This window comes from Acomys russatus, chromosome X (assembly GCF_903995435.1).
Source record: "Acomys russatus chromosome X, mAcoRus1.1, whole genome shotgun sequence".
NCBI classification, from domain to species: Eukaryota; Metazoa; Chordata; class Mammalia; order Rodentia; family Muridae; genus Acomys; species Acomys russatus.
In genome coordinates, this window is record NC_067169.1 from 24,779,209 (window position 1) to 24,803,107 (window position 23,899).

General features: G+C 40.3%; 1 protein-coding gene across 1 annotated transcript in view; it reads left to right on the forward strand.

Annotated features, from left to right (window-relative positions):
* The window catches only part of Wwc3 (WWC family member 3), a 102,175-nt gene that overhangs the window by 40,468 nt on the left and 37,808 nt on the right, over positions 1-23,899 (forward strand). The window contains exons 3-5 of the mRNA XM_051142212.1: positions 3,042-3,245; positions 13,176-13,252; positions 14,659-14,738. Coding sequence (XP_050998169.1) covers positions 3,042-3,245; positions 13,176-13,252; positions 14,659-14,738 — 361 coding nt within the window. The remainder of the gene's footprint in view (positions 1-3,041; positions 3,246-13,175; positions 13,253-14,658; positions 14,739-23,899) is intronic.

The following is a 23,899-nucleotide window of genomic DNA, read 5'->3' on the forward strand; positions in this document are numbered from 1 at the left end:
GGTGCTGTTGGCATGTTGTGAGTGGAGGCTAGGGGTGCTTCTCAACATCTTATAGTGCTCAGAGTGGCACATACTTCTAATATGAGTAGAGCTGAGATGTAGAAACCAAATTCAGAGACTATACTACATTCAAGATCTGTTCCCTGGCTCTTGCTCTTAGTGTTCTACCTCTTCGTCAGCCTTCTTTGACCAGATCTCAATTAAGGTTCCATTTCTGGCTCTCTTTGCAGTTTTAGCCCAGCTTCTCTCAGTACTTTGTCATTGTCATTTTGCAACTGAGGCCATGAACCATGCCTTTCCCTTAGTTTGCTTTCTGTGCTTCAGTTTATTATGTGTAGGTCTGAACATCTACGTTATTCTTTACCTCAGTGACTTTGAAGTTCTTTCCCACCTAGGGCCTGTGGGGCTGACTCCAGAGTTTTTAGTTGCTCGGATCTGAATCTTTGTGTCTTAGATCTTAGAGCAGTTGCGTTTCCCATGTGGGGCAATGAACCTGGATCAATTGCAGCTGTTCTAAAATCTCACAAGTCATAATTGGAGAAGGGGAATAAGTACTTCCTAGCTCTGCTGCCTTCCAGACAGGTATCCAAGGGTCAGGGAGCTTTGAGTGGATCTACTGCATACTGGAAAGGACAGAAGAGAAGCTGAGAGACCAAAGCTGAAGGTAGCCCTTTCACTGACTCTTAGCATGTCTAGCATCTCATGACTGTGCTTGTTCAGGGAAATTCCGGTGACCATCTAGGGTTGTCTTCCTAGTTAAGGTTCCAAGGGGAAGCTTTGCATACATACCATTTTGCTCTCCAGGTTCCCTGGACCATGGGTCTTGGCACTGTGCCTGTATCACTAGGTTTTGTCCTTCCCAATGACAGGTGGTGTGGATGGTTATGCTTACTAGATGGCAAAGGCAGTGGGTGTATATAGCTTTCCTAGGAAGCCTGCCTACTGCTGTGGGCCCAGAACCCTTTCTGGCCAGTCTTCTCTCGTAAACCAAGCTGTCTCCTCTGTTATCCTCTTGTTTGCCATTGTTGCTTTTCTGCTCTATAACTATGTCACAACAAACATTTCTAGAATTCCTCTATACTTCCCATTGTGTTCCAGCCCTGAGGACACAGGAGAGTGAGACAAGTTCTCAGCTCTTAAGGGTTTAATACTCTCAAAAGTGGACATGAACCTGAAGAGCAAATAGAGACAAAAAGGCTTTCTTCCAGCCACCATAAAAGCATGGCTCACCACATAGGAGGCAGTAGGTGAGGACAACAGTTGTCTTCCCTGCAGACCTTCAGAGAATCCCACTTTAAGACTCTTTAGGCACAAAATTTGAGGAAACAAATATCAACATGGGAACTGTACAAGTTGATGATGAAGTAAGAAGCAAAAAGATCCTAGACTGGCAGCCTGCAAGGTTCCCATGAGCCTCTAGGGCACTGGAAGAGTGTGAATAATACTGTTCACCTAGCTGGATGCAATGGATCTCACAGCTGAATAAACATCAGGAATATCTGGGCAGTTATTAAAAAGCCCTGCCCATACCCCATGTTAGGCTAACTGTATCTGAACTCTGGTGCTTGGGTAAGACTGTGAGTTCTGATGTTTTACGTTGTTATTTCCCTACTTGACATAGAGAATGCTTGGAGAACTTTCTAAGAGTCTGTGGTGACAATAATTACTGAATAGGGTCAAGGAGGTGGGGAGAGTATTTCCAAAGCAGACTTAGTTTGCAATATTTACACACACACACACACACACACACACACACACACACACATACACACACACACACACACCATCCTCCTTTTCTCTTTCCCTCCCCCTCTTCCTCTTTCTCTAGTTCCCTCTTTCCTCCGCCCCTCTCTGTGATTATAAGTGTGTGTGATAGACAACATATAATTTACCTCTCTAGCCTTTGAGATAAAACGCATACATCATAAAAGAAGCCATTTTAAAGTAAACAGTCTGATAGCATATTTGCTTTTGTACAGTAGGCTGTACATTTGTGCAGCCATCTCTATCTAATTGCAAAATACTCTCATTTGACACAAAGGGAAACCCACCTCCTTAAGTAGTCACGCTGCATTCCCCTTTCTACAGACTCTGGTAGTTATCAACTTGCTCTTATCCCTGCGGCTTTACCTATTCTACATATTTCATATCCATGGGCTCAAATACTATGTGCCCTATTGGATCTGGCTTTCTTCAGTTAATACTGTGCTTTTAAGACTCCTCCGTGTTGGAGCCTCTCCATGCTATTCCAGCAGATCTTCATGACACTTGGTATGTTGTGGGAGGGGGAACTCAGAGAGGGAGTTCTTTGAGGATAGGAGTCAGGTTGATTCCCAGTGTGGCTAAGCTGATAAGTTGGGGCTACTTATGGTAAAAAGGAAAGCCTAGAATGAAGGAATGTGTGCTGTGTATTGTCTAAGCTGGTCTTGCTTTGGAGAGTGAAAGGACATTGTATGAGAAGGGTTGTACTTTAGAGACTAGTGTAGAATTACTTTGGGTCTGTGTAGAAGGAGTTGAAGTCTGGAAGCAGCTGAGAATCACAGACTGGAACTCAAGAAAAAGATTAGCACTGGAGACATGTCTGGGCCCTTCCCAGGCCTGCAGAGTAAGAAGGCAGAAGTGGGGAATGTTATAATTCTGAGTGTCAAGAGATAAGGAGGTCAAGAGAGAATAAGAAGAGGAGGAGAGAAGCAAGCTGAGTTGGGGGACAGTAGTGTGTATAAACTATCCCACGTTAAAGAAGTCCGTGGGAAGACTGTTTTAAACACCCTCTAGATTTATACTTTAATTACATTAAGTTTGGTCTCTCCCAACATGTATTTTCTTGTATTGCCTTCCCTTTTATGTCTGTAGCATTTTCTTCTTGTCTGAGATATGGATACCTTACTAGACAGTGGGCCACTCTTCAGAAAAGTCTATCATGGAGAGTTCTATATCGTGCATTCTGGTAATTAATTAATTGACTAGTAATGTAAATACCTGTCAGCCAATGTGCAGCCTTCACCCTCAACTCACTTGTGATTTTGCCTTTTTCACCTCAGAGCTTACCCAGATTGAAGATCCAAGAGAACAGTGGAGGCGAGAGCAGGAACGGATGCTGAAGGAGTACTTAATTGTAGCCCAGGAGGCCCTCAATGCCAAGAAAGAAATCTACCAGATCAAGCAACAGCGGTTTGAGCTAGCTCAGGAAGAATATCAACAGCTGCACAAATTGTGCGAGGATGATGGCCGCTCATATACCAGCTGTGAGTTGACTTGTCTCCTTCCATGAACATCTGTCTCTTTAAAGCCACTCTCTTGGCTCAGTTCTCTGAACATGGTCAGTTTTATTTGGGCAAGACCACTTTGTAAAGTCTCAGTCACATACTATTAGGCAATCTGTATTTATTAAGTTGTCTATGTTGCACCCAGATTCTGGAGGATGGTGATGACTAACAAAGAAAGATTAATTGGGAATGGTAAAAATAAACACCCATACAATTTTAGGCTACAGTGTGAAACAATCTCCTATTTCATTGTCAGGTTTCACTTGGAGGGTTCTGCTTAGAGATGACTGTAGTTAGCAGTGCTTGTCTGAAATGATCTCTTAAGAAAACTACAGAGTAGCTTCATGAGATCCAGTAGTCTACAAATATATCAGTCTCCTGCCTGGGTAAAGCCCATTCCTGATCTTTGCACTTCATTAGGCAGAATACTGAAGGAGTCTAACCCAGGTATCTTTGACCCTTAAATAAGAGGCTGTACTCCGCTGGTCTCAAAAGGTACCGTGTAGGGTTCCATTTAGAGACTGCCCAAGGTGGGCTGCATTTTACTAGTGTTTAGCAGGCACCTGGAAGAATCCAGGTTCAGTTTCAGAAGCCATAGCCTTTTGCGACATGATCAGTCACTATTTGAATATACAAGAGCCTTCCCAAAGAATTGCCTGTAGAGATATACGTAACCACCATTGTTTTGAGTGCCAATGATCTTGGAGAGAATATATGGACTTGGTACTACTAGGCTTTGTTTTTATCAGTACCTAAGTCTGGTTGAGACATGGGGATGGAGGACCTAATAGTGACACTACTTTATTACCACGTGTTTACTCTGGTGACAGAGCTTTGATCACTAAAGACACAACCATAGTTTTTTTTTTCCTGTGTTGTAAGTTAAAATGGAATTGAAGCCAAAGGGCTGTATGCTTTGTGCTTTTTTTTATTGCAGCAACTACTGCAGGTGAAAAACTTAGAAGTTATGAACATTGGGGAAGAGTTTCCTTCTGAAGCAGGAATTTTAAAATAGTTCCATAGCTGCGTTTCTTGAGGGAATGGAGACAACTTAGGTTTAATGATGTGTTGTTTCCAAGCTGTATTATCTCTTGGTCATAAGGTATTAGTTGCCCTCCTAGTTTATTTTTTAAACTTCCCACTAGAAAGTGATAGGTCAACTCAGCGCTGAGCTATAGAGGCTCTATTCTCTCCACAATTTTCTTGTAAGCCTGTACTCTAATTTTGGTAGGAGGGCAATACTGGTTTCATGGAATACATTGACAAGTATTCCATCTCTTCTCTGAAAGAGTTCATGAAAGATTTGGTATCCATGCTACCTTTACTATATAATAACATTCACTAGAAAAATCCTAGAGTATAAAGTTCTTTGTGGAAACTTCTCAATTAGATAAAGGCCTATTAAAGTTTATGTTTCTCCTTGAGTCCATTTTTATATCTGTGTGTTTCAAAGAGTTTATCTACTTCATCCAATCCCAAAGTCAACAATCTTTTCTATGAGGTATCAGCAGTAAATATGTTTGTTGGCCATTCTGTCTCAGAGCCATCTACTCAACCCTGTCATTATTGTGTTAAAACAGTTACAGACATCACTTAAACAAACTAAACTATGTTCCAGTAAAAGTATAAATATAGGTAACCAGTCACCTTCACCCACAGGAAGGACTGTGTTCTGAGTTGTCAATTCTGCAAGTTATTTTTTTTTTAATGTTTGTAGGCAGGCTATGAGGTGGTAGTCTCTTCCTTTATGCCTGATAAGTAATTTATGTCTTCCTCTTTTCCTCTTTCTTTAGATTTGTGCATGTGTGTGTGCAATTGCACATGTACATGGAGACCAGAGATCAGTTTCAGTTGTCTCTTTCAGTTGCTCTCTCTGTTCTTTCTTCCTTTTATTTATTTATTTCTTTGAGACACCGTTCCTCACTGAACCTAGAGTTCCCTGATCAGGTTATACTGGCTGGCTAGTCTACCCTGTGGGCCCAGAAATCCAACTCAAGTCCTTGGGCTTGCCAGCAAGTGCCTTTATTCATCTTGCTACCCCTTACTTTTTCTAGTTTTATTAAAGCAGAACTGTAGGTTAGTGATATAAAACATTCTTATTTTTACATACCCTTTAAAAGTATAAATTCTTCTTTAAGTTCTGTTTGATTCCACCCTTCAAAATGCAGTATGCTGGAATTTTTTCTTTTTTCTTTTTCATGTATTTCAAAATCATTTCTCAAATTTTGTGAATTAATTTTTGACCCATGGGCTCTTTAGAAGTAAGTTGCTAGAACTTTGAAAAGCTGTCCAGTTGCTGTTTATTTGTAATTCTATTGTTCCCATAAACTATACTAGTTAAGATTTCAGTCTATTTAGAAAAATTTTGTGGCCCAACATGTGTGCTATCATAGTATCAGAAGGTCAACACAGACTTGGAACCTCAAGGTCACACCAAGTTCAAGCACTGCCTTATAACTGGGTCTGAGGTTGTATAGTTAGTAATTCTTAACCTTCCAGAACGCTGCTTGGCAGAAACAAGGTTATTCTTGGGCTTGTCATTCCTTTGATATTTGGACAAATAAATAATTATACTCAATTACATTCTTTCCTCCAGTTAGAAAGACTCAAGATACTGTATTTGAAGGGACTTCTGTGTCTCCAGTATAGGCAGCTGATGACTTTGTGGTGTAGTGATGTTAGGACGTGTTCAACAGGTTCTGTCTCCTGACCTGCCAGCAGGAACTTCCTAGACCCTGTGCCTTCTCCAGGAGTAAGCTGTCTTGAAGGCCAGGGTTGGGCCTGTCTGTTTTCAGGAAAGGGCTAGAGATGCCAATGGAGCTTCCTGGGGCCTATCAGCTCACCAGGGAAAAAGTCAGCTATGAATGGAATCTAGGAGTTAATCCAAGTGGTTTATCAAGTGGCTGCTGTCCCTAGGGTTTCCACCAGGCCTTTTCAGTGTTCTGTTTAACCTGAGCTACTGATTACAATGAGGAAAACCCTGCTAGTCATGACTCAACTGAATTCTTTCTAGCCACAGGGTAAAGTTCAGTACAATGATCCTGTTGGCTTAAATGTCTGTGATCTAACAGACATCTTATATGGCCACATCAGGGGACCTCGGACCACATTAGTAGCTGATTGTGGGTGGATGCATAGCACACCTGGCTACAATCAGCCACATGGGATCGCTCAGTATGCCAACTGGTCAGTTCAAGCAAGGAGGTAGCTAGCTCCTTTCTGTGGTACTGTAAAGTGCTATCTATCTAGACTTGCTTTCTATTAATTAACTTCTTCAATGAAATAACTTGGAGCAAAAGCAAAACAGTACTTAATAAGCTAACGTTTTGTGTATGTTAGTATGTTTGCCAATGATAATCACATGCTGTGATCTTCATTGTTCTGTGAAGAAATTGAATATAATGCTGGGGAGATAGTTTAGTCATTAAAGCCTTGTAAACATGAGGACCTGAGTTAAATCTCCAGAAGCTGAGTAAAAAAGCTGGGTGTGGTAGCACATTGTTCTAATCCTAGCATGGGGGTGAGGGTGGGGGGTGGAGGGGTGGGGTTGGATAGAGACCGGTGGATCCCCCAGGGGCCACTGATCAACTGGCTTAGCCTATTTAGCAAGTTCCAAGGCAGTGAGAAAGCCTGTATCAAACAATGTGGTGCCCAAGAAACAAAAATCTGAGTATCTTTGACCTCCACATGCATGCACACCAGTATACACATGCGCTCTGGCACACACACACACACAAACCTGCACATGTACTCAAAAGCACAAACCCCAAGGGGAGGGAGAGAGAGGGAGGAGGGAGGAAGGGAGAGAAGGAGACAGGGGGCAGGGGTAGGAGAGGAGATGGAGTATGAGAAGCAATATGAGTGGGAATAGATGATTTCTTTACGGTTAAGTACCCAGTAGACGATATGACTTTGATGGTAACCCAGATGTGTTTATGACCTTCAATCTCTGTACTCTTTCTTAGACAAGGAAGTGACATCTCAGAAGTTCTGGTTGTAATTTTGAAATGCACTCAGCCCTCCTCCACTTTCAAGTTATCTGAAAATAATGACTAACTATAAATAAATAAGGTGTCTAGAAATTATGCAAAATACATAGAGCAACTACAAAGGGTCAAGTACTTTCTATTTCTTGACTTTCTTGTGCCCCACGTAGGACTATTCATTCATTTTTTGCACAGATCTCTAGTGCCTACTGTTGGTACGGACTAAATGCTGGGAAGACAATTTATCCTTAATGGCTGATTGTCAGGAAAATGAGGCAACAGTGATAAACATAGAAACAAAGCAGAACAGGCATTTCTAATGCTGGGACAGAAGGGTGTGGAAAGGATTGGAGGAGCGGAAGTTCATTTTGCCCACACCCTTTACACATTTACCCATGAGTTATAGAATCACCAGAATGAAACTCTATTCGTTGGAGAGGAAAGATTTTGTGTCAATGTTGGACCATCTGGGATCTAAGAATATCCAAGCTTTGACCTTTTTTGTTCTCAACTAAAACAAATTCAGATGCTCTGCTGTATGAGAGCCAACATGTCTCTAGGAACAGAAATCATAACCCTTGTTCATGTGTATGAGCGCCTGAGCTCACTGCCATGGTATATTTTATGCTTTATAGACCACTGGAGTTGAAATAGTTCTATGGTGGACACACCCCTCCTTATTCCTACTGCTCCATTTTACAGAATTCTCTCCTATATTTTCCATTACAGCATGTTCTTCTGTTTGCCTTCCTTTTACTGATTAATGCATTCTTTATCTCAGCAATTTTTTTTCTGTAGTTACTCCCTCATTCTTGTGAAAGTCTAGCCTTTGCATGAATTCAAATGAACTATGTGACCATTCGCAGGAGCCTTTAGAAGAAATTCTTGCCTGAGGTAGAATTGTAGTCTGAGCACAGGTCTGCAAACTATGTTAGGCCTGCAGGCTGAATTCTATCAATGCAGGTGTTTGCAAAAACATTTTCTTGGAACTGAGCCATGACCATTCACTCACTGTCTATGGCCTTGACAACAGCAGAATTGAGTATTTGAGACAGACCATACGGTCCAGAGAGCCAAACAAACAAAATTAGTATTTATCTCTTTATAGAAAAAGTTTCTCTCCCTCATTCTACACTAGTACTTGTCAACTATGGGGACACCAAGTCTCCTGAAGGGCCTTTATCCACTGCTTCTGCCTGTTAATTAGCTGTGAATGGAGTAGGATGTTTTTATTGTTTGTTCCTTTAACGTCCTTCAAGTAATTCCTGAGTTGAGGTCTGGTGGCCTAGATTGACTGTGACTTGTCCCATCTAGCAGCAGGAATGTAACTTTATTATCATGATTCCAAGAATGAGCTGAGCTGCCGCCAGTGACTCTGGGTGCCTGGGAAAGAGGCAGTCTTATCTCCGGTGAGAACGTGCTGACTCATCCTGGATTCTTTGGTCAGGTGGTGGCAAAGCTTGACCTTATCAGCCATCAGTGCTGCCAACATTCTTTCTGAGGCTCCAAGCCCATCCCACTCAGACTATCTTCCATTGGCACTGTGCTAAAGGTTTTTTTTTTCTCATCTGCTTGTCTGGCTTAGGATGAGAGCTGTAGGCAATCCTGTCATCCTTTTGTTTCCCTTCCCACAGGCAGGTTGGAGCAGGCCAGAGAAAAATAGATCACACAGCATTTTTGTCATATGTTAGTCAGCAAGCCTGCATTCTGAAGGCTACGGGAGGGCATGCGTGTTTACTGAGAGCTAATCCCCAGGAGCTCAAGTCCTAGCTGTGAGTCCTCCTGTGAATGATGGCATAGTGTAAGTCAAGTAACTACAAACTCAGTATTTTCCTTATAGAAGGAAAACATCATCAATTTCTCCCCTTGACAACGAGTTTTCTGACAATAGTAAAATACATATGAAAGGCTCTCTGTGATAATAGGAATAATACCTTCCAATGTTGTGATCTAACTAAAGCTATAACATTATTATTTTATCATTCAGGGCAATATTATATTTCCTGAAGAGACTCCTTGAGTTATTTAATGTCTTCCTACATTGAACTATCAATTGAGAAGAGGTTCTTGAGGTGGAAGTCTGTTCTTTATTATAAACATTGGGATTGGAGATAGGTAGATAACTATCTTGTAATAAATATGACATGTATGCTATGAAAAGAGGTCAGGAGTCCAAGCTATTCCTTGGACTCTGAAAGTGATTCTAATAGACTTACTGGAACTGAGGATTTTATTTATAAATTGAATTATACTATTAAAAGTTTTGCCAGTGTTCACAACTATTCTTAGTATCTAAAGATTAAATATATTTGCAGTCTTGGGTACTTGGATTGCTTTTCCTTCATCCCAGAGATAGAATTTTTTAATTTTAGAGAGCAACAGAAATTGCTTCGGTGCAGTAGAAGGTATCATTTCATATCATTTTAGCTGTAGATAATGGAAGATGTAATCCCGTGTGTCCACAATTCATGGACAATACAGTCTTTCTGGGTTTGGATTGGGGGTCTTCATTGGTGGCTTTGGAACCTGTGTAGTGGTACTCTTGTTGCCCTGAGCCCACCATTTAGATATTAAGTATGTTGACAGTGACTCCTGGTCAGTGTTATGGTTCTGTTAAGGAGAAGCAAGAGGTGAGGATAGAGAAATACTGTTGTGTCGATGTCTGGTAGTGGCCATCACAGCTCTCATGTGTTTTTCAAGTCCCTAATGATTTTCCCTATGAAATTTCCAAGGCAGGAACAGTTTTGTGGTAATGATTCTCATTCCTTGTTACCTAGTGTCTGTCTTTCTGTCTGTCTCTCTCTCCCTCTCTGTCTCTGTCTTTCTCACTCTTTCTCATGTGTGTGTGGATGTTGTTCAGGTGTGCACATGAGTGTACATGTATGTGGAAACCAGACCTTAGGTCTTGTTCCCCAGGGGGCTTTTGTTAGTTTTTACTATTATTTACTTCTTGGAGACAGAGTATCCAATGATTAGGCTAGTCTGTTTGGCCAGCAAGTCACTGGGATTCAGCTAACAGCACTGGGATTACAAACACTCCCTTCAATGCCTGGCTTTTCACTTAGCTTCTGAAAATTGAATTCAGGTGGCAGGTACTTCATGGACTGAGTTTTCTCCCCAGCTCTGCTGTTAATAGTTTTTAACATGGAATTTAATGTTGTTGAATTTTAGTGATAGGGTTAGTTTCTAGCCTCAGTGGGAAATATCCCAGATGCTAACTCTTAGGGTTATCCTCCTGATTTAAGTTGACAAGTAAGGGAGGAGATAACAACCCTTAGTCTCATTTGCCTGTTACATTTAACCATTTAACTAAATGTCTTTAAGCTTGGGTGTGAGAATTATGCTTGGTGTGGAGATTGTGTGTGTATGGTGTGTGTGTTCAAATGTGGGCACACAGAGCATGTGAGTGCAAGTCAAGGAGCAACTTTAGATGATGGTCTTTGCATTCCTCCTTGAGACGGGGTATCTTCTTGTTTCATGTCTCTGTGTGCCAGGTTAGTTGGCCAAGAGCCACTGGATAGTTTCCTCTCTCCATCTGTCCTCTTGTTGTAGGAACATTGGGATTAGGCATGTATATTATTATATGTGGTTTCATGTGAGTTCTTGGGATTTAAGCTTAGGTCTTGATAGCAAGTACTTTGCCAACTGAGCCATTTCCCCAGCCCTGATGTGAAAATTCTCTATAAATGATTTTTGACGGGCAAGACTTTGAGGAGCTAGAGAGATGGCTCAGCAATTAGGAGAACTGGCTGCTCTTCTGGAAGACCTAGATTTGATTTCCAGCACCCACATGGTGGCTCACAACCATCTGTAACTCCAGTTCCAGGGGCTCCAATGCCAATGCTCTCTTCTGGTTCCATGGGCACCAGTCATTCCATGGTACACAGAGATACATGCAGGCAAAACACCCATATACATACAATTTTTTAAAAATTTAAAATAACATTGTTTAAACCATAACATTAATTGTTGATCTTAAATGAAACCCATGGATTGGGTAACATTGAAAGTTGTAGAATTTGGAAATAGACATTCTTATCTAATATAGAATTCTGGTGGTATGAGGGTTGGAGTGAGACTGCTGTTGGTTAAATACTGGGCTTTGTGCATGCTATAAAGTTTTCTACCAATTTTCTGCATTCCTAACATAAGAATTATAGATTTTGTTCTTGTTTGTGACAGGGTCTCACTCTGTGGCCCATGCTGGCCTTCAATTTAAAGCAGTACTCTTGCATCAGCTTCCCAAGTCCTGAATTATAGGCATGAGCCACCACACCGAGCTAAGAATTGTGTTATAAAATGTTTTTATCCATGTCCTTGAGAGATCACAATTCTAAGTATAAGACAACTTGAGATAAAGCTGGCAGACATTGCAGTCTTCCAGATATTTATTTCTAGTAGATTCAGTTGTTTGAAGTTCTGACTAAATGGGGCTTAAATAGTAGATTTTCCATAGAGCTGTTTTTAAACTAGGAGCTCTAAACTGCTCAAATTAACTTTGGATGTGGTTCTAATTGAAGTTTTAAATAATCTTGCTGTGTAAGCTACTTGATAGTTTTAAGCTGTCCTTTCAAATATAAAGTGAGGAAAGGATCTTGAATTAAATTCTAGTTGTGAACATCTAATTTAACTATGAAAGGGACAGTCATAGGTACTGAAATCACAGAAGCCTGATGATGCTTGGGTAGTTTGGCTCACAAATGAAGACATGTAACTAAGAAAGGGAATAGATATCAAGTTACCATAGTATAAACCACCAAGCCTTCAGATATCTAAACAAAGGTGGCAGAAAAAGAAAAAAAAAAAAAAAAAAAAAAAAACAGTGTAGAGAGGTGAGAGCAGGGGAGAGAGAGGAGAAACAGCTACTGGCTGTCTCAGCCACTGGAATGCAGAATTGGGTTTGTACCTTTGTGAGGACAGAAATGGGCAGAAGTAGATCTATGGGGCTTATTCACCGCAGGTATTGGCTGGTCATACTACTGACATCGTATCTTTAAAAGCATTAAGTCGCATGCATAAGACCGTTTAAGACTCTATGGGTCTGTTTTAGCCAAAAATCCAAACAGTCTGGGAATCAAAGTGTGAACATCTTAATTCAGTTTCCAGGGAACAAGTAAATTGGGCGTACACTGCCTTCAATCTGGCTAGACCAATGTAGTAACTAGATTTTGACCAAAAGTAGAAAACTAGCTACCTTTTAATTTTGTATATCTTCAGTGTTCTTTTTTTTCTCTCTCTCTTTCTCTCATGTCAACAGTTATCCATCTGGAGAGTATAGATGCAAAGGCAATAAAGATAAAATCCTTTGACATGCAGCCATGGACAATTACAATAGTTAATATGAGTCTATCCCTCAGTTACTTCTGTGTGTTTATATGAGAAAGAAAGTAACAGAGAAAAAACTATTTTCTGGGTTGGAAAGATGGCTTAGCAGTTAAGAGTACTGTCTGCTCTTCCAGAGGTCCTGAGTTCAATTCCCAGCAACCACATAGTGGCTCACAGCTATTTATGTTGTGATCTGATGCCCTCTCCTGGCCTGCAGGTGTACAACCAGGAGTACTCATGTAAAATAAATAAATGGAAAGAAAGAAAGAAAGAAAGAAAGAAAGAAAGAAAGAACGAACTATTTTCCATACCATAATCTTTTCTCACTTGTGTCTGTGTGGGCTTTAACCCTTATAGATTTGTAGTAGAAGTAAACAGTTTATTTACCTTTAGCTTGTGTTTTCTTATGTGATCATGTAGTAAATCCTAATACAAATATCTTTGAGGATGTGAAATGTTGATTATTTAAGAGTCAGTGCCCATGTATAAATCCTAGACTGAGAATTAGTTATTAATATGATGAATCAGAAGTTCCTTTTGTCTATTTATTTTATAGACTCCATTATAAAATAAAATAAAATATTTTCTTCTTCCTTAGCCTTCTCTGCATATTCAGCTAATACAAAGTATGATCCACACCAAATTAAGGCAGAAATAGCAAGTCGTCGGGATAGGGTAAGTAAAACAAGTATTTTCACTACTAGAAACACTGTATGTGTTTTTATGTAACAATACTTATACTCCATTGTGTGATCATCAGAATGTGTGACACCAGGATATTGGTAAGATTTTTATTTCCTGAATTATTGTTGCATTTTGCCTTATTTTTCACTTGTTTTGCAATGACAGAAAAAAAATGTTTTCTTTTAAAGCCATTGCTCACCAGACAAAAAAATTGCTAGTATCCATTGCATGTTTTATAGGATAGACTACTTAAGCATTTGGGAAGATGGCATGATGTCAGGGCCCAATATCATATGGCTGCTTCTTTGTACCATTAGGGTACCACTTTTGACCCTTAGTAGCTGTTCTCCCAACAGCTGCTAGTCCCAAAGGGCCAGCTCCTGTAGAAGTGCTTTATCAGAAGGATTTTGATCCTTCCTAGGTGACACTTACATTCTGTCTCATCCCTTAAAACCCTTATCCACTTGGTTGTCTGAGAGAGGACCCATGTGTTTTTTTGTTTCTTTGTTTTGTTTTTGGTTTTTTTTTTTTTCTAACTAAAGCTTGGGAAACATCTTGGTAATGAGGCCTTCACTTTTACTGGTGTACAATTCACTTTTTATCACAGCAAAGAAAACCACCTGAGGAGCTTTGTAAACTTGCAAGTTTATATGCCTATTTCACTGTGCTTTGAAAGAGAAGCAGAATGGATTTAGAATCTGTGTATTGAACGTGTATCTGGGGAGTGAGGTTTAGGTAGTGAGAAGCTGCAAGTATCCTTGGTAGCAGCTATGAGGAATAAGTACAAGGGAAGTTGATAAAATATGTACCTTGTTACTCTCAAAAAAATAAGTACTTACCATTCCCTATTTGCATAGGGCCTCTCAGGATTGGGAGCTTTAAAAATTAAATTATTCTTTACATGTATATATGACATAGGATGATATCCATCACCCATTCCCTCCCTTTAGCTTTCTCCTTATCCCCCCCCTCCAACAGGTCCCTTTCCCCAAATCATGTTTTTCTCCTCTTTTTTGGTTACCTAAGTCCAATTAGTATTACTCACGTGTGGATATGAGAGTATCTATTGGAGCATGGGAAGTCTACCAGTGGCCACATCCCCAAAAGATTATTCTTTTTCCTTCCCCATCAGCTATTAACCCCTAAGAACCCTTCAGTAAAGGGCTTCTTCCTTATCTATGCTGGAGTTTGACTGGTTTGATTTTGTGCAGGTGTCCATCAGATAGATAGTATTTCATAGCAGTCTTCAGGATCTAGGATTTTTAAGTCTAAGCAAGGCATGATTCCTAGCATAGTGGAGAGTGGATGATCCATGCAATTGAAAGCTAAGGAAAAACTTAGATGACTATTACATAAATACTTTATCAGTGCTTGAATTTGGAAAAATTTGTTTTTAGCTTTCCAGACTAAAGCGAGAGCTGACCCAGATGAAGCAGGAGCTACAATACAAAGAAAAGGGTGTGGAGACCTTACAAGAGTGAGTTACTTACATATGTACATAAGAACAATTTCTTGTGATTTCTTTCTTTTTTATGACACACTTGGCGCCTATACATGTCATGTTCAAAAGCCAAAAGACTTTCACTTTTATGCTTTTACTTATGTTCATTATTTTCTGATATCAAACATCAGAATCTTTGTTTTCTTTGAAGATACCTTATTCCTTTAAATGGAAATACTTGGGAAACAAAATCCTTCCGTGTGTGTGTGTGTGTGTGTGTGTGTGTGTGTGTACTTTTCTATAGCTGTACTGCTTAAGACACATGACAATTTGCCTTTCAATTCAGGATTTTCTTTGTTTCTCTTAATTTTTTAATTCTAAAAAAATTTTAAATAAAATTACAGTCTGGTTCCTCAGTGTTAGTACTCACATCTGAAATTCTCTGTGGTACTATGTGGGTAGGACATATTTTCTCTACCATGACAAATACTGATATTTTGGCCTAGATGGTTCTTGATGTAGACCATCCTGTACACCAAGGAAGTTGTGTAGCATCCTTGACCTCTACCCACAAGCTGTCAATAGCATCTCATTGTGACAACGTGAAATGTGTCCAGACCAGAGGTTCTCAACCTTCTTAATGCTGCAACCCCTTAATACAGATCCTCATGTTGTGGTGACCTCCAACAATAAAATTATTTCATTGTTACTTCATAACTATAATTTTGATACTGTTATGAATTGCAATGTAAATATTTTTGTTAGTGGTTTGCAAAAGAGGATGTGACCCACAGCTTGAGAATCATTGGTACAGATTTTGTCAAATGCTAGCAATTTACAAGTTTAGGGCAGTGGCTACACATTGGGTAGCATAGGCTATAGATTCCAGTCATCACAAAAAGTACTGCTGGATGGTGTCATCTGCAAGAATTTCTCCTTTCACACCCTTGCAGTTAGAACTGTATTCCTACAAACAGTCTGAGGAGGAATTTCCAAAATTAGTAAACTATTAAATCAGCACACAAAGTGAACAACAAGAGTCTGTCTTTTGCAGATGGTAATGATGTTGACCTGAAAGATTTCGGTTTTTTTTTAAGAAAGAGCAGTGTAGACTTACTACTGCCTGAGAGTCCTTTCAGATCCTAGCTCCACTGGCTAATCTTGGCATGGGCTTCATAGTTTCAGTGCCTGTTTTTCCTCTTTACATGATTGTCTTAGCCATTCTGCCTACTACAACAAAATACCATCAGCTGGGTGGCTTGAAGAACAGTCTTTTATTTTATTTTTTTATTTTTTTGGTTTTTTTCGAGACAGGGTTTCTCTGTGTAGCCTTGGCCATCCTGGACTCACTTTGTAGACCAGGCTGGCCTCGAACTCACAGTGATCCCCCTGCCTCTGCCTCCAGAGTGCTGGGATTAAAGGCGTGCGCCACCACGCCCGGCCAGTCTTTTATTTTTTTTCCATAATTCTACATGAAATCTAGAAGTCTGAGTTTATTCCTAGTAAGGACCCAGTTCCTGACTTGTATATAGTCATCTTTACACTATATCCTTACATGGCTGAGAGAGAGCTCATATAAGTTTTGGTATCTCTTTCCTTTCTTTGGAGGTCATTTATGGGTACATTCATTATTAGGATGTATGTGGCACATCCACTTCAGTTTATTAAGGGAAGGGGATATAGAGACAATCTCTGGAGGCACATGAGAGAAGAGAACAGGGAATGGGAGAAGTTCCCTTTATAAGTAACCTAGCACAGGCGCAAAAAGTGCACATACATGCGCAGAGGATACATACCTGGCTTAGGGGACCTGAATCCTGCCGGCAGGTGGTGTTTCTGATGACATGCTTCCGGAGTGGCTTTGGTGTTGTCTGTTTCCCTACTGTCGTCAGGGCCATTAGGAGTGGCTGTATCGCAGGCTATTTACTAACACTTATAACCTTATCTAACCCCCTGGCCCTGTCCAAGTACCTTCACATTAGAGCATAGGGATTTAACAGAAGAATGGGGAAGAGGTACAAATATGCAGTTGATTAGCAGTGCTGATCAAATTCATTTGCAGATAATGCAGAAGTACATGGTACCTAGTTAACCTTCAACAAAGGCATGGGTCCATCTGCATTGTTACTGTGGTTAGTAAAGATGAATATCATACCATATTTTGTACCCTGAATTTGTGCTCAGTAACATAGTAACAAATATGAGGGTAGTGTTCATCTTTATGAGGAAGTAATAGATATTTAACAAATGTATTTACCTCAGCCTGTGTAAGGAGTATGATCTGGGCATATCATACTCTATTTTTGAACATTAAAATGAGATTGTTTTTTTCCCTTTTCTATGTTGTATGTGTTTGTGGTGTGTTTGTGTATGCATGCTTGAGTGTGTGTGAACCTGTATGTCATGTATGTGGAAGCCTGAGGCTAGCATCTGGGACTCTTCGTCACTTTCCAAATCCTTATTCATTAAGATAGGCTTTCTCAGTGGAAACCAGAACTCCTTTCTCCACCTTCAGAGTGCTAGAATCATAGGCAGGCTGTCAACACCTACCTGACAATTATACAGGCAGTGGGGATCTAAATTCTGGTCTTCATGTTTGCTGGATCAGCAAATGCTTTAACCTGTGAGCCACTTATCCAGTCCAAGACTGACTTTTGTAGTCAGCCAGGATTGGGTTGGTTCAGGGTTGTTTTATATGTCCCTTTTATATTAAGGTCATCTGGGTACTAGGGAAGACAGTAAACAAAAGGTTTGTTGGATTTTGCCTGGGGGAACTTGGCTTTCTCTGCACCCCGCCCCCCACCCACACTCCCAGGAATGTTAAAAGGTGGTGGTCTGTTCAGAAACACAGGCATGCCCCCTGCAGGTGGGTTTTGATAATCCGATTAGCATAGTGCCATGTGAGCTCCTTTAAAGTCATTTTCCCTCTTTGTTCTTTACTAGAACTGAGCAGTCTATTTGTGTGGTCTGCCTATGGTTTGCTTCTGCAAGCTGAGATTCTTTTAATTAGCGCTAGTCAGTTAGCACAGCTGGTTTTTTCTGTTTTTTAAAAGATTTTTGTCTTTCTCCAATGATGCTCTGTTGGAAGCTGCATTGTCACTGTGTGCTTCCTGGCTACTGGCTGTGTTGCTCATTTGGCCTGCTGGTCCCCTTGATGCAGTTCTCCCTTTGCACTGATGCAGGCTCTTTATCCCCCACCCCAGCACTTTCTAGGATGCTTTCTTGTGTGTTGTGGCTACTTTGCTAAAAGGGCTGAGTAAAGAATAAAAGCAAACCAATAATTGGATCTGATAGGTTATCAGAAGTTTCCTAGACTGTGTAGTTGAATAGGAGCTTGACTTCCTGCTTTCAGTGTCCTTTGCTACTGGTAGCATTACTCTATGGTGCTGGAAAATCTGACATTTTTCACGGTGACCCCTGTGTATGCTAGAAGCTGCAGTCCACTTCATTTTTTATTTGCACATGTTCTGAGGAAGGTGACTAGGGTTCAGAAACAATCTGAGAATGTATAGCAGCCCCAAGGCTCACAGGGGAGCCAAACTGTGCTTTTCCCTGGAGGCTATGGCTTTTGCTGGGGCCCAGTTATTCTCCTGGCCCATTGTGGGTAGCCAGTTTCCCAGTTTGAATACAAAGCTTGTAATGTCCGGTTACGACTGAATAATGTAAAACATAAAATATGCCAGGAACTGGGAAATGGACTTTCCTTTGGCTTGCTGGGAAGTGGTTCATCTCATGTAGTTGTAAGTGGCTCAAAGATAGGATGGCTTCTATTTCTCCTGCTATGTAGTATGAATGAGCACAAGGAGAGGCTAAACTTTATGCCTGCAGATGACCGGAAATATGAATTGGGATCCTAGAAGAGAGAGGTATGATGTTGTTTTTAGATAGTTTCTGCTTGCCTTAGCAAGACTCCATACTTGGGAACAGTCAGTGTAAACTTGCCTCTTGCCAAGGAGAGGCTCCCCATGTCTGCCAGAACTCACAAAGATACCCACCCCTACCTGGGATGTCAAGAAGTAGCTGGGTAGATTCTGGTCCTAGTCTTAGTTCTAAGGGGCTTACTTGATTTATGGGCCCTACCAGTGGACCAGGCTTCAAACACCTTCCAGGAAATAGCTCCCCAGAGAAAGTTCTACTTAAATAGCATGCTACTGCTCTGTTGGAAGCCGCCTTGTCACTATGTGTTTACTGTATTCTGTGACAGCCTCTCAGGAAAAAAGAGAAAACATAGACACTTACATCACTCTTGAAATTCTTTGGAAGTTGAAAAACAAGCTGGTACTTTGCCCTGAGTTCCACAGGCAATGAGATTTTACAGCCTAATTAATTTTCTGCTATTGAAGATTGGCCATTTATGTTTTAATCAAATCATGCATATGTGTATTGTTTGTTGAGAAATTTTGGGAAAAATGATCCTCCCCCTGTCACAGTTAAGTCCTGACTCTAAGTCCAGATAGCACATGGGATGATGTACATAAAATGAAGTGTATAAGTTTGTTTGTTTGCTTGCTTTTAAAATTACCAACACAGTTTGAAGTGGCAGTTTTGGGTTTTCCTCCAGAAACTGTCTCCTGTTCTTGCTTCCCAGAACTGCAGAGCACCTCAACAGGAGTTTGGCCGCTTGCAACATTTTAAACTTGACTTGTTTATCTTGGTAAATTTCCTGGCTTGCAAGGAAATCCATCATTATGCTTGAGTCCAAAGGAGGAAAAAAGAACCTTTTGTATTTTAAAAAAAATCTATATATGCTGCAAACATTTGTGGAAAGAAGTTGGCCTTGGATATATTTTCTGGATTAATGATAATGTTTTACATATATATATATGTGTGTGTGTGTGTGTGTGTGTGTGTGTGTAAGTGTACATATGTACATATATATATATGCATACTTTCAATGGTAGAAGACAAATAAAAGTAGAGAGAATAATATAATGAATTTTAACCCTACTAGTCTTGGCAGATATGTAGCCCTATCTCATTCCCTAAGTACTTATTGAAACAAATTCTCAAATCACATGTAATTGATAAACCTTTTCGTAAAGATGTACACTTTTGGTGGAGGCAGGCATATAATTTGAGGGTTAATATCTCAGTTACTAGGCACCCATCCGCAGTGAGCTTTCCTGTTTCCTCATTCTGTTCGGCTCCAATGAGACCCTCACAGTGCATTTGTTTGTTGCATCTGTTAATTTTCTTCATCTGTGCTTCTCCTCTTTTTGTTTTCTGATAACTGATTTGCTCAGGAAAAGAATTTGTGTGTCCTATACGGTTTTGCTGGTTTTAGGTTTCAGTTCGTGAACATCCAGATTTTCAGTGAGTTCTGGGTTCGGTGGCTTGCTACAGTCATGCATAATAATTTTCATAAGTTTTCTGCCTCCTTTAGTACATGTGTATCTTTCAGGATACATATCTGAAAGTTGGTTTGGTTGGTCATAGGATGAATGTATTTGTTATATATTGGACACTGCCAACCTTTCCTACAGCATTTGATCATGCTGTCTCCCTACCACTTAACATGAACACTTACGTTATCCATGGCTTTGACAACAGGATGTGTTGACAAGCTAGGGCATTTTTGCCTAGTTCATTAGTGAATGAGAGCATTTAAGGGAATTACTCGCTTGTGTTTCTCTCAGGACTCTCTGTAAAACTCTTAAGAAAATGGGGATATTTATCCTGAAAAAAATCTTAAGTGAGCTTTTTCAGTGAAAGATCATTAGACTTTCTTGCTCACAAGTTTTTGAAACCTAACTTGAAAAATAAACTTAATGTGACTCATTGTTACTGTCCAGAGGCAAATAGAAGGATACAGAAACTAAGAGGGTTTCTAGAATGAACAAAACATAAGAATGGGCTGGGTGTATCACAGTTACGGGCAGAGTCCCCTTGGTCACCCCCTGGTTGGAGATTTGATGTGAACTTTGTTCTAGTTTCTGGGCTGTCCTGGCCCACTTAACATGGCTTTATCCTAAGCTTCTCCCATTGAAGCCTTAATCTGCCTAACAATGTCATGTCCCTGACACTAGTGTGATAGCCTAAATGCTGACCTGATCCCTTGTTACCACATCTGTTGTTTATTGTGTGATATTTCCACACCTGGCATGCAATCCCTATCATGGATTCTAATGTGACCACACTGGACTGAGCCACTATTGTGATTCCTAATTCCTGTAACCACAGAGGTTCTTTTTAAAATGTCTCCTCAGCTTATGACTCTCAGGTGGCCTTCCCTCTTCTCTAAAATATAAGCTAGATGTAATGAGTTAGCTTCCTGGACTAATTCCATTACCACTTAGATTCATCCTCACTCATCCATGTCAGCCCCCTTTGCCACTATGCTGGCTCTTAGCATACCTGGGACACTTGTTTTTAGTACTGGCACTTACTACCTCAGTTCATCTTTCTTTTCTGGGGCAAGTGACATTTTGCTGAGAACCTTCCTATTGAAAGAGGCAAATTCTCTATCACACAGTCACCCTAAATTGGCTTTATTTTGTTCAAAACCGGATACTGCATTACTTAATGGTTTTTATAGTATTGGCTACATTTATGGTTCAAGTGTCACATTGCCTTGATTCCTGCCCCATCTGGAGGATTCAGAGAAGTTCTGGAACCAGGTCAGCTCAGCATAATAAATGCATCCTAGTCTGAGTGCTGTGGGAGAGACTGATGGCACTGTCCTTACTACCTGTCATGTAATTCACTTCATCCTTGAATGCTAGAACACTCTGAGCAAGGGAAGATCATCCTCAGTCAAAAGGCTTTCCTCAGCAACCAGGATCTCAGGGAGCTCTGTAAATTGGCCTGGTTACTTTTTTACTACTTGCTCAGTCATTTCCTTCTCTATAATTTGGATTATATTTCATTTGAGCCCCGAGTTTTAAGAGGTCCTGTTACTAATGTCTGTCTGCTATTCACATTATCAAAAGGAATGTTCACTAAGTGGTCAACAAACAGTTTCTATGAGGTTCATTCCTACCACTCTGTGATCCTCTCAGCCTTACAGTTGATTAAGGAACTTTCCTGTTAAGGTAGGATGGATAGAGTTATATCTAATTATCTCCTTAAATAAAAGTGACTACACACTTCGGAGTCTTCGACATCACACTGAGGCATTACTAGATAAGAGAGTTAGCACTTTCTGTCTGAGGAATTAGCAGTCCAGAAAAGAATGGAATTGTGCACATCTGGAGTAGGGTTCCATTAACTAACATGAGCATAAAGTACAGCCTGTGCAACCCCTTTCTGGCAGTGCTCAGATAGCAGTAAGATACACAGAAATGGTATGGAAATGGTATATATCTGCTACTACAATTTTTGCTATTGGCCTTTTTTCTTTCCTCCTTCCCTCCCTCCCTCTCTTCCTTCCTTCCTTCCTTCCTTTCTTTCAAAGTACCCACCAAATAGCTAGTTAATACTATGCTGGGGAAACACACACACACACACACACACACACACACACACACACACACACACACACACTTTGTTTTGTTGTGTTTTGCTTTTAAGACATGGGCTTCTGTGTGTCTCAGGCTGGCTTCAAACTTGTGATTCTCCCGCATCCCCTGCTTGACAATTGCCATGTTATATCACATTTGACAGAACTTTTCATATTTTATTGCTAAATTTCACAACAACCATCAAGTGCTATAGAGTTAAAGCTAATCATCTCATTCAGTTGGATGAGGTGCTGTCAAGGAACCAAAGCAGGGATCTTTTGAGAACAAAGAAGAACAATACCCATCGCCCAAACTTCAGTTCATGCTACTTAACTTTTAACATAGAGCACTGTAGTTTAAAAATGCATGCAATCAATTAAAATAATGTATAACTAAAGAATTTTGCTTCGTAGAAATGTACACTTGAGAAACTTATAGGTATAATTGGCCCATTATAGAAGTGCCTGTGGAGTAAGGTTATGATTGGATTTAGGAGTGTCATGATACAATATGCGGATCCTATGGTGTATCTGTTCTCTATTGGAAAGGATTTAGGCTCTATCTTCATAAATGTTCATAGTAGCTGATGGTTATAATAGAAATGCTCGCTTGTTCTGTTGCCCCACTGCATCCAGAACTCAATTTCTTGCTTCTGCATTTACTCTTCTGTTCCAAGAATGCCCAGTAGGTCAGGTCAGCTTTGGTGCTAAGCTTTGCTTTGCATTATAACACCTATGACAAGAAATTTATTAATAGTAATGAAATAGTAAAGTTGACAACTTAATACCTTTTCTCCAATGAGTAAGTTTTGTTATCTTGATAATAATTATTATTACAAACATCACATTCTAGGCCTTCTGCCAGGTGAGTACTTTCCTGCATAGTCTCCGACCTGTGGGAGCAGTATTGTTAGTATTCCCATTTGAGATACAAGGAAGTAGATCAAAAACACATGGATGATTTGCTTAGGGTCCCACAATTAATGAGCAGCAGAGCTGGAATTCTACACCTACTCACAGCATGCCAGGTTTCTGTAGTGGAAAACCAGGCAATTTGAGTTCGCAATGGATGATCCAGATCTTTAGGGTAACCTGTGGGGAAAACTATTAGGCTCAGAACCTGTGTAATGATGGGCTTGGAACCTGAAGAGTAAGGTAGCTGCTTTCCAGGGAAGGAATTCATTCCATCCCTGGACCAGTTTCCCTATCTCCTTAGCCTTGAGGGCTTCCCAGGCTTGAGACAAGCATAGGGAGACCTGACGGAGGATGTGCTCCCAAGACTGCCTTCCATGGAAAGGTGGAGCCAAGTCTGGTACTGTTTTGTGTTCTATATCTACTACTCCAAGCCAGGCCTTTATGTGCATAGGTTGACTGAGTAGTTAGATGAACAGACAGAAACAGGAGGGGGAGGGTCGTGAGAAAAAGGGGAAGGAAGGAAGTTTTTCTGGATAGATGTTTGGACTAAAGGGAAACATCAAGGAGATAGAAAAGAGTGATAAGTGACAGAATGAAATGAATGGAGAAGGAATACATTCCCAAGTCTTGAGGGATGAGGATATAGTGCAGTAGTAGAATGCTTGCCTAGCAATCCCCAGTGCCATAACTGAGGTTCTAATCTCTGTTCAAGTATTTTATTGACACATATAACTTCTTGCTATTTCCAATATACTCTCCTGGCATACAAATCTCACCCATAAGTTTAATAAATATATTTGACTACTGATCTTGATAATGCTGAGAATAAATGAAAAAACTTTGG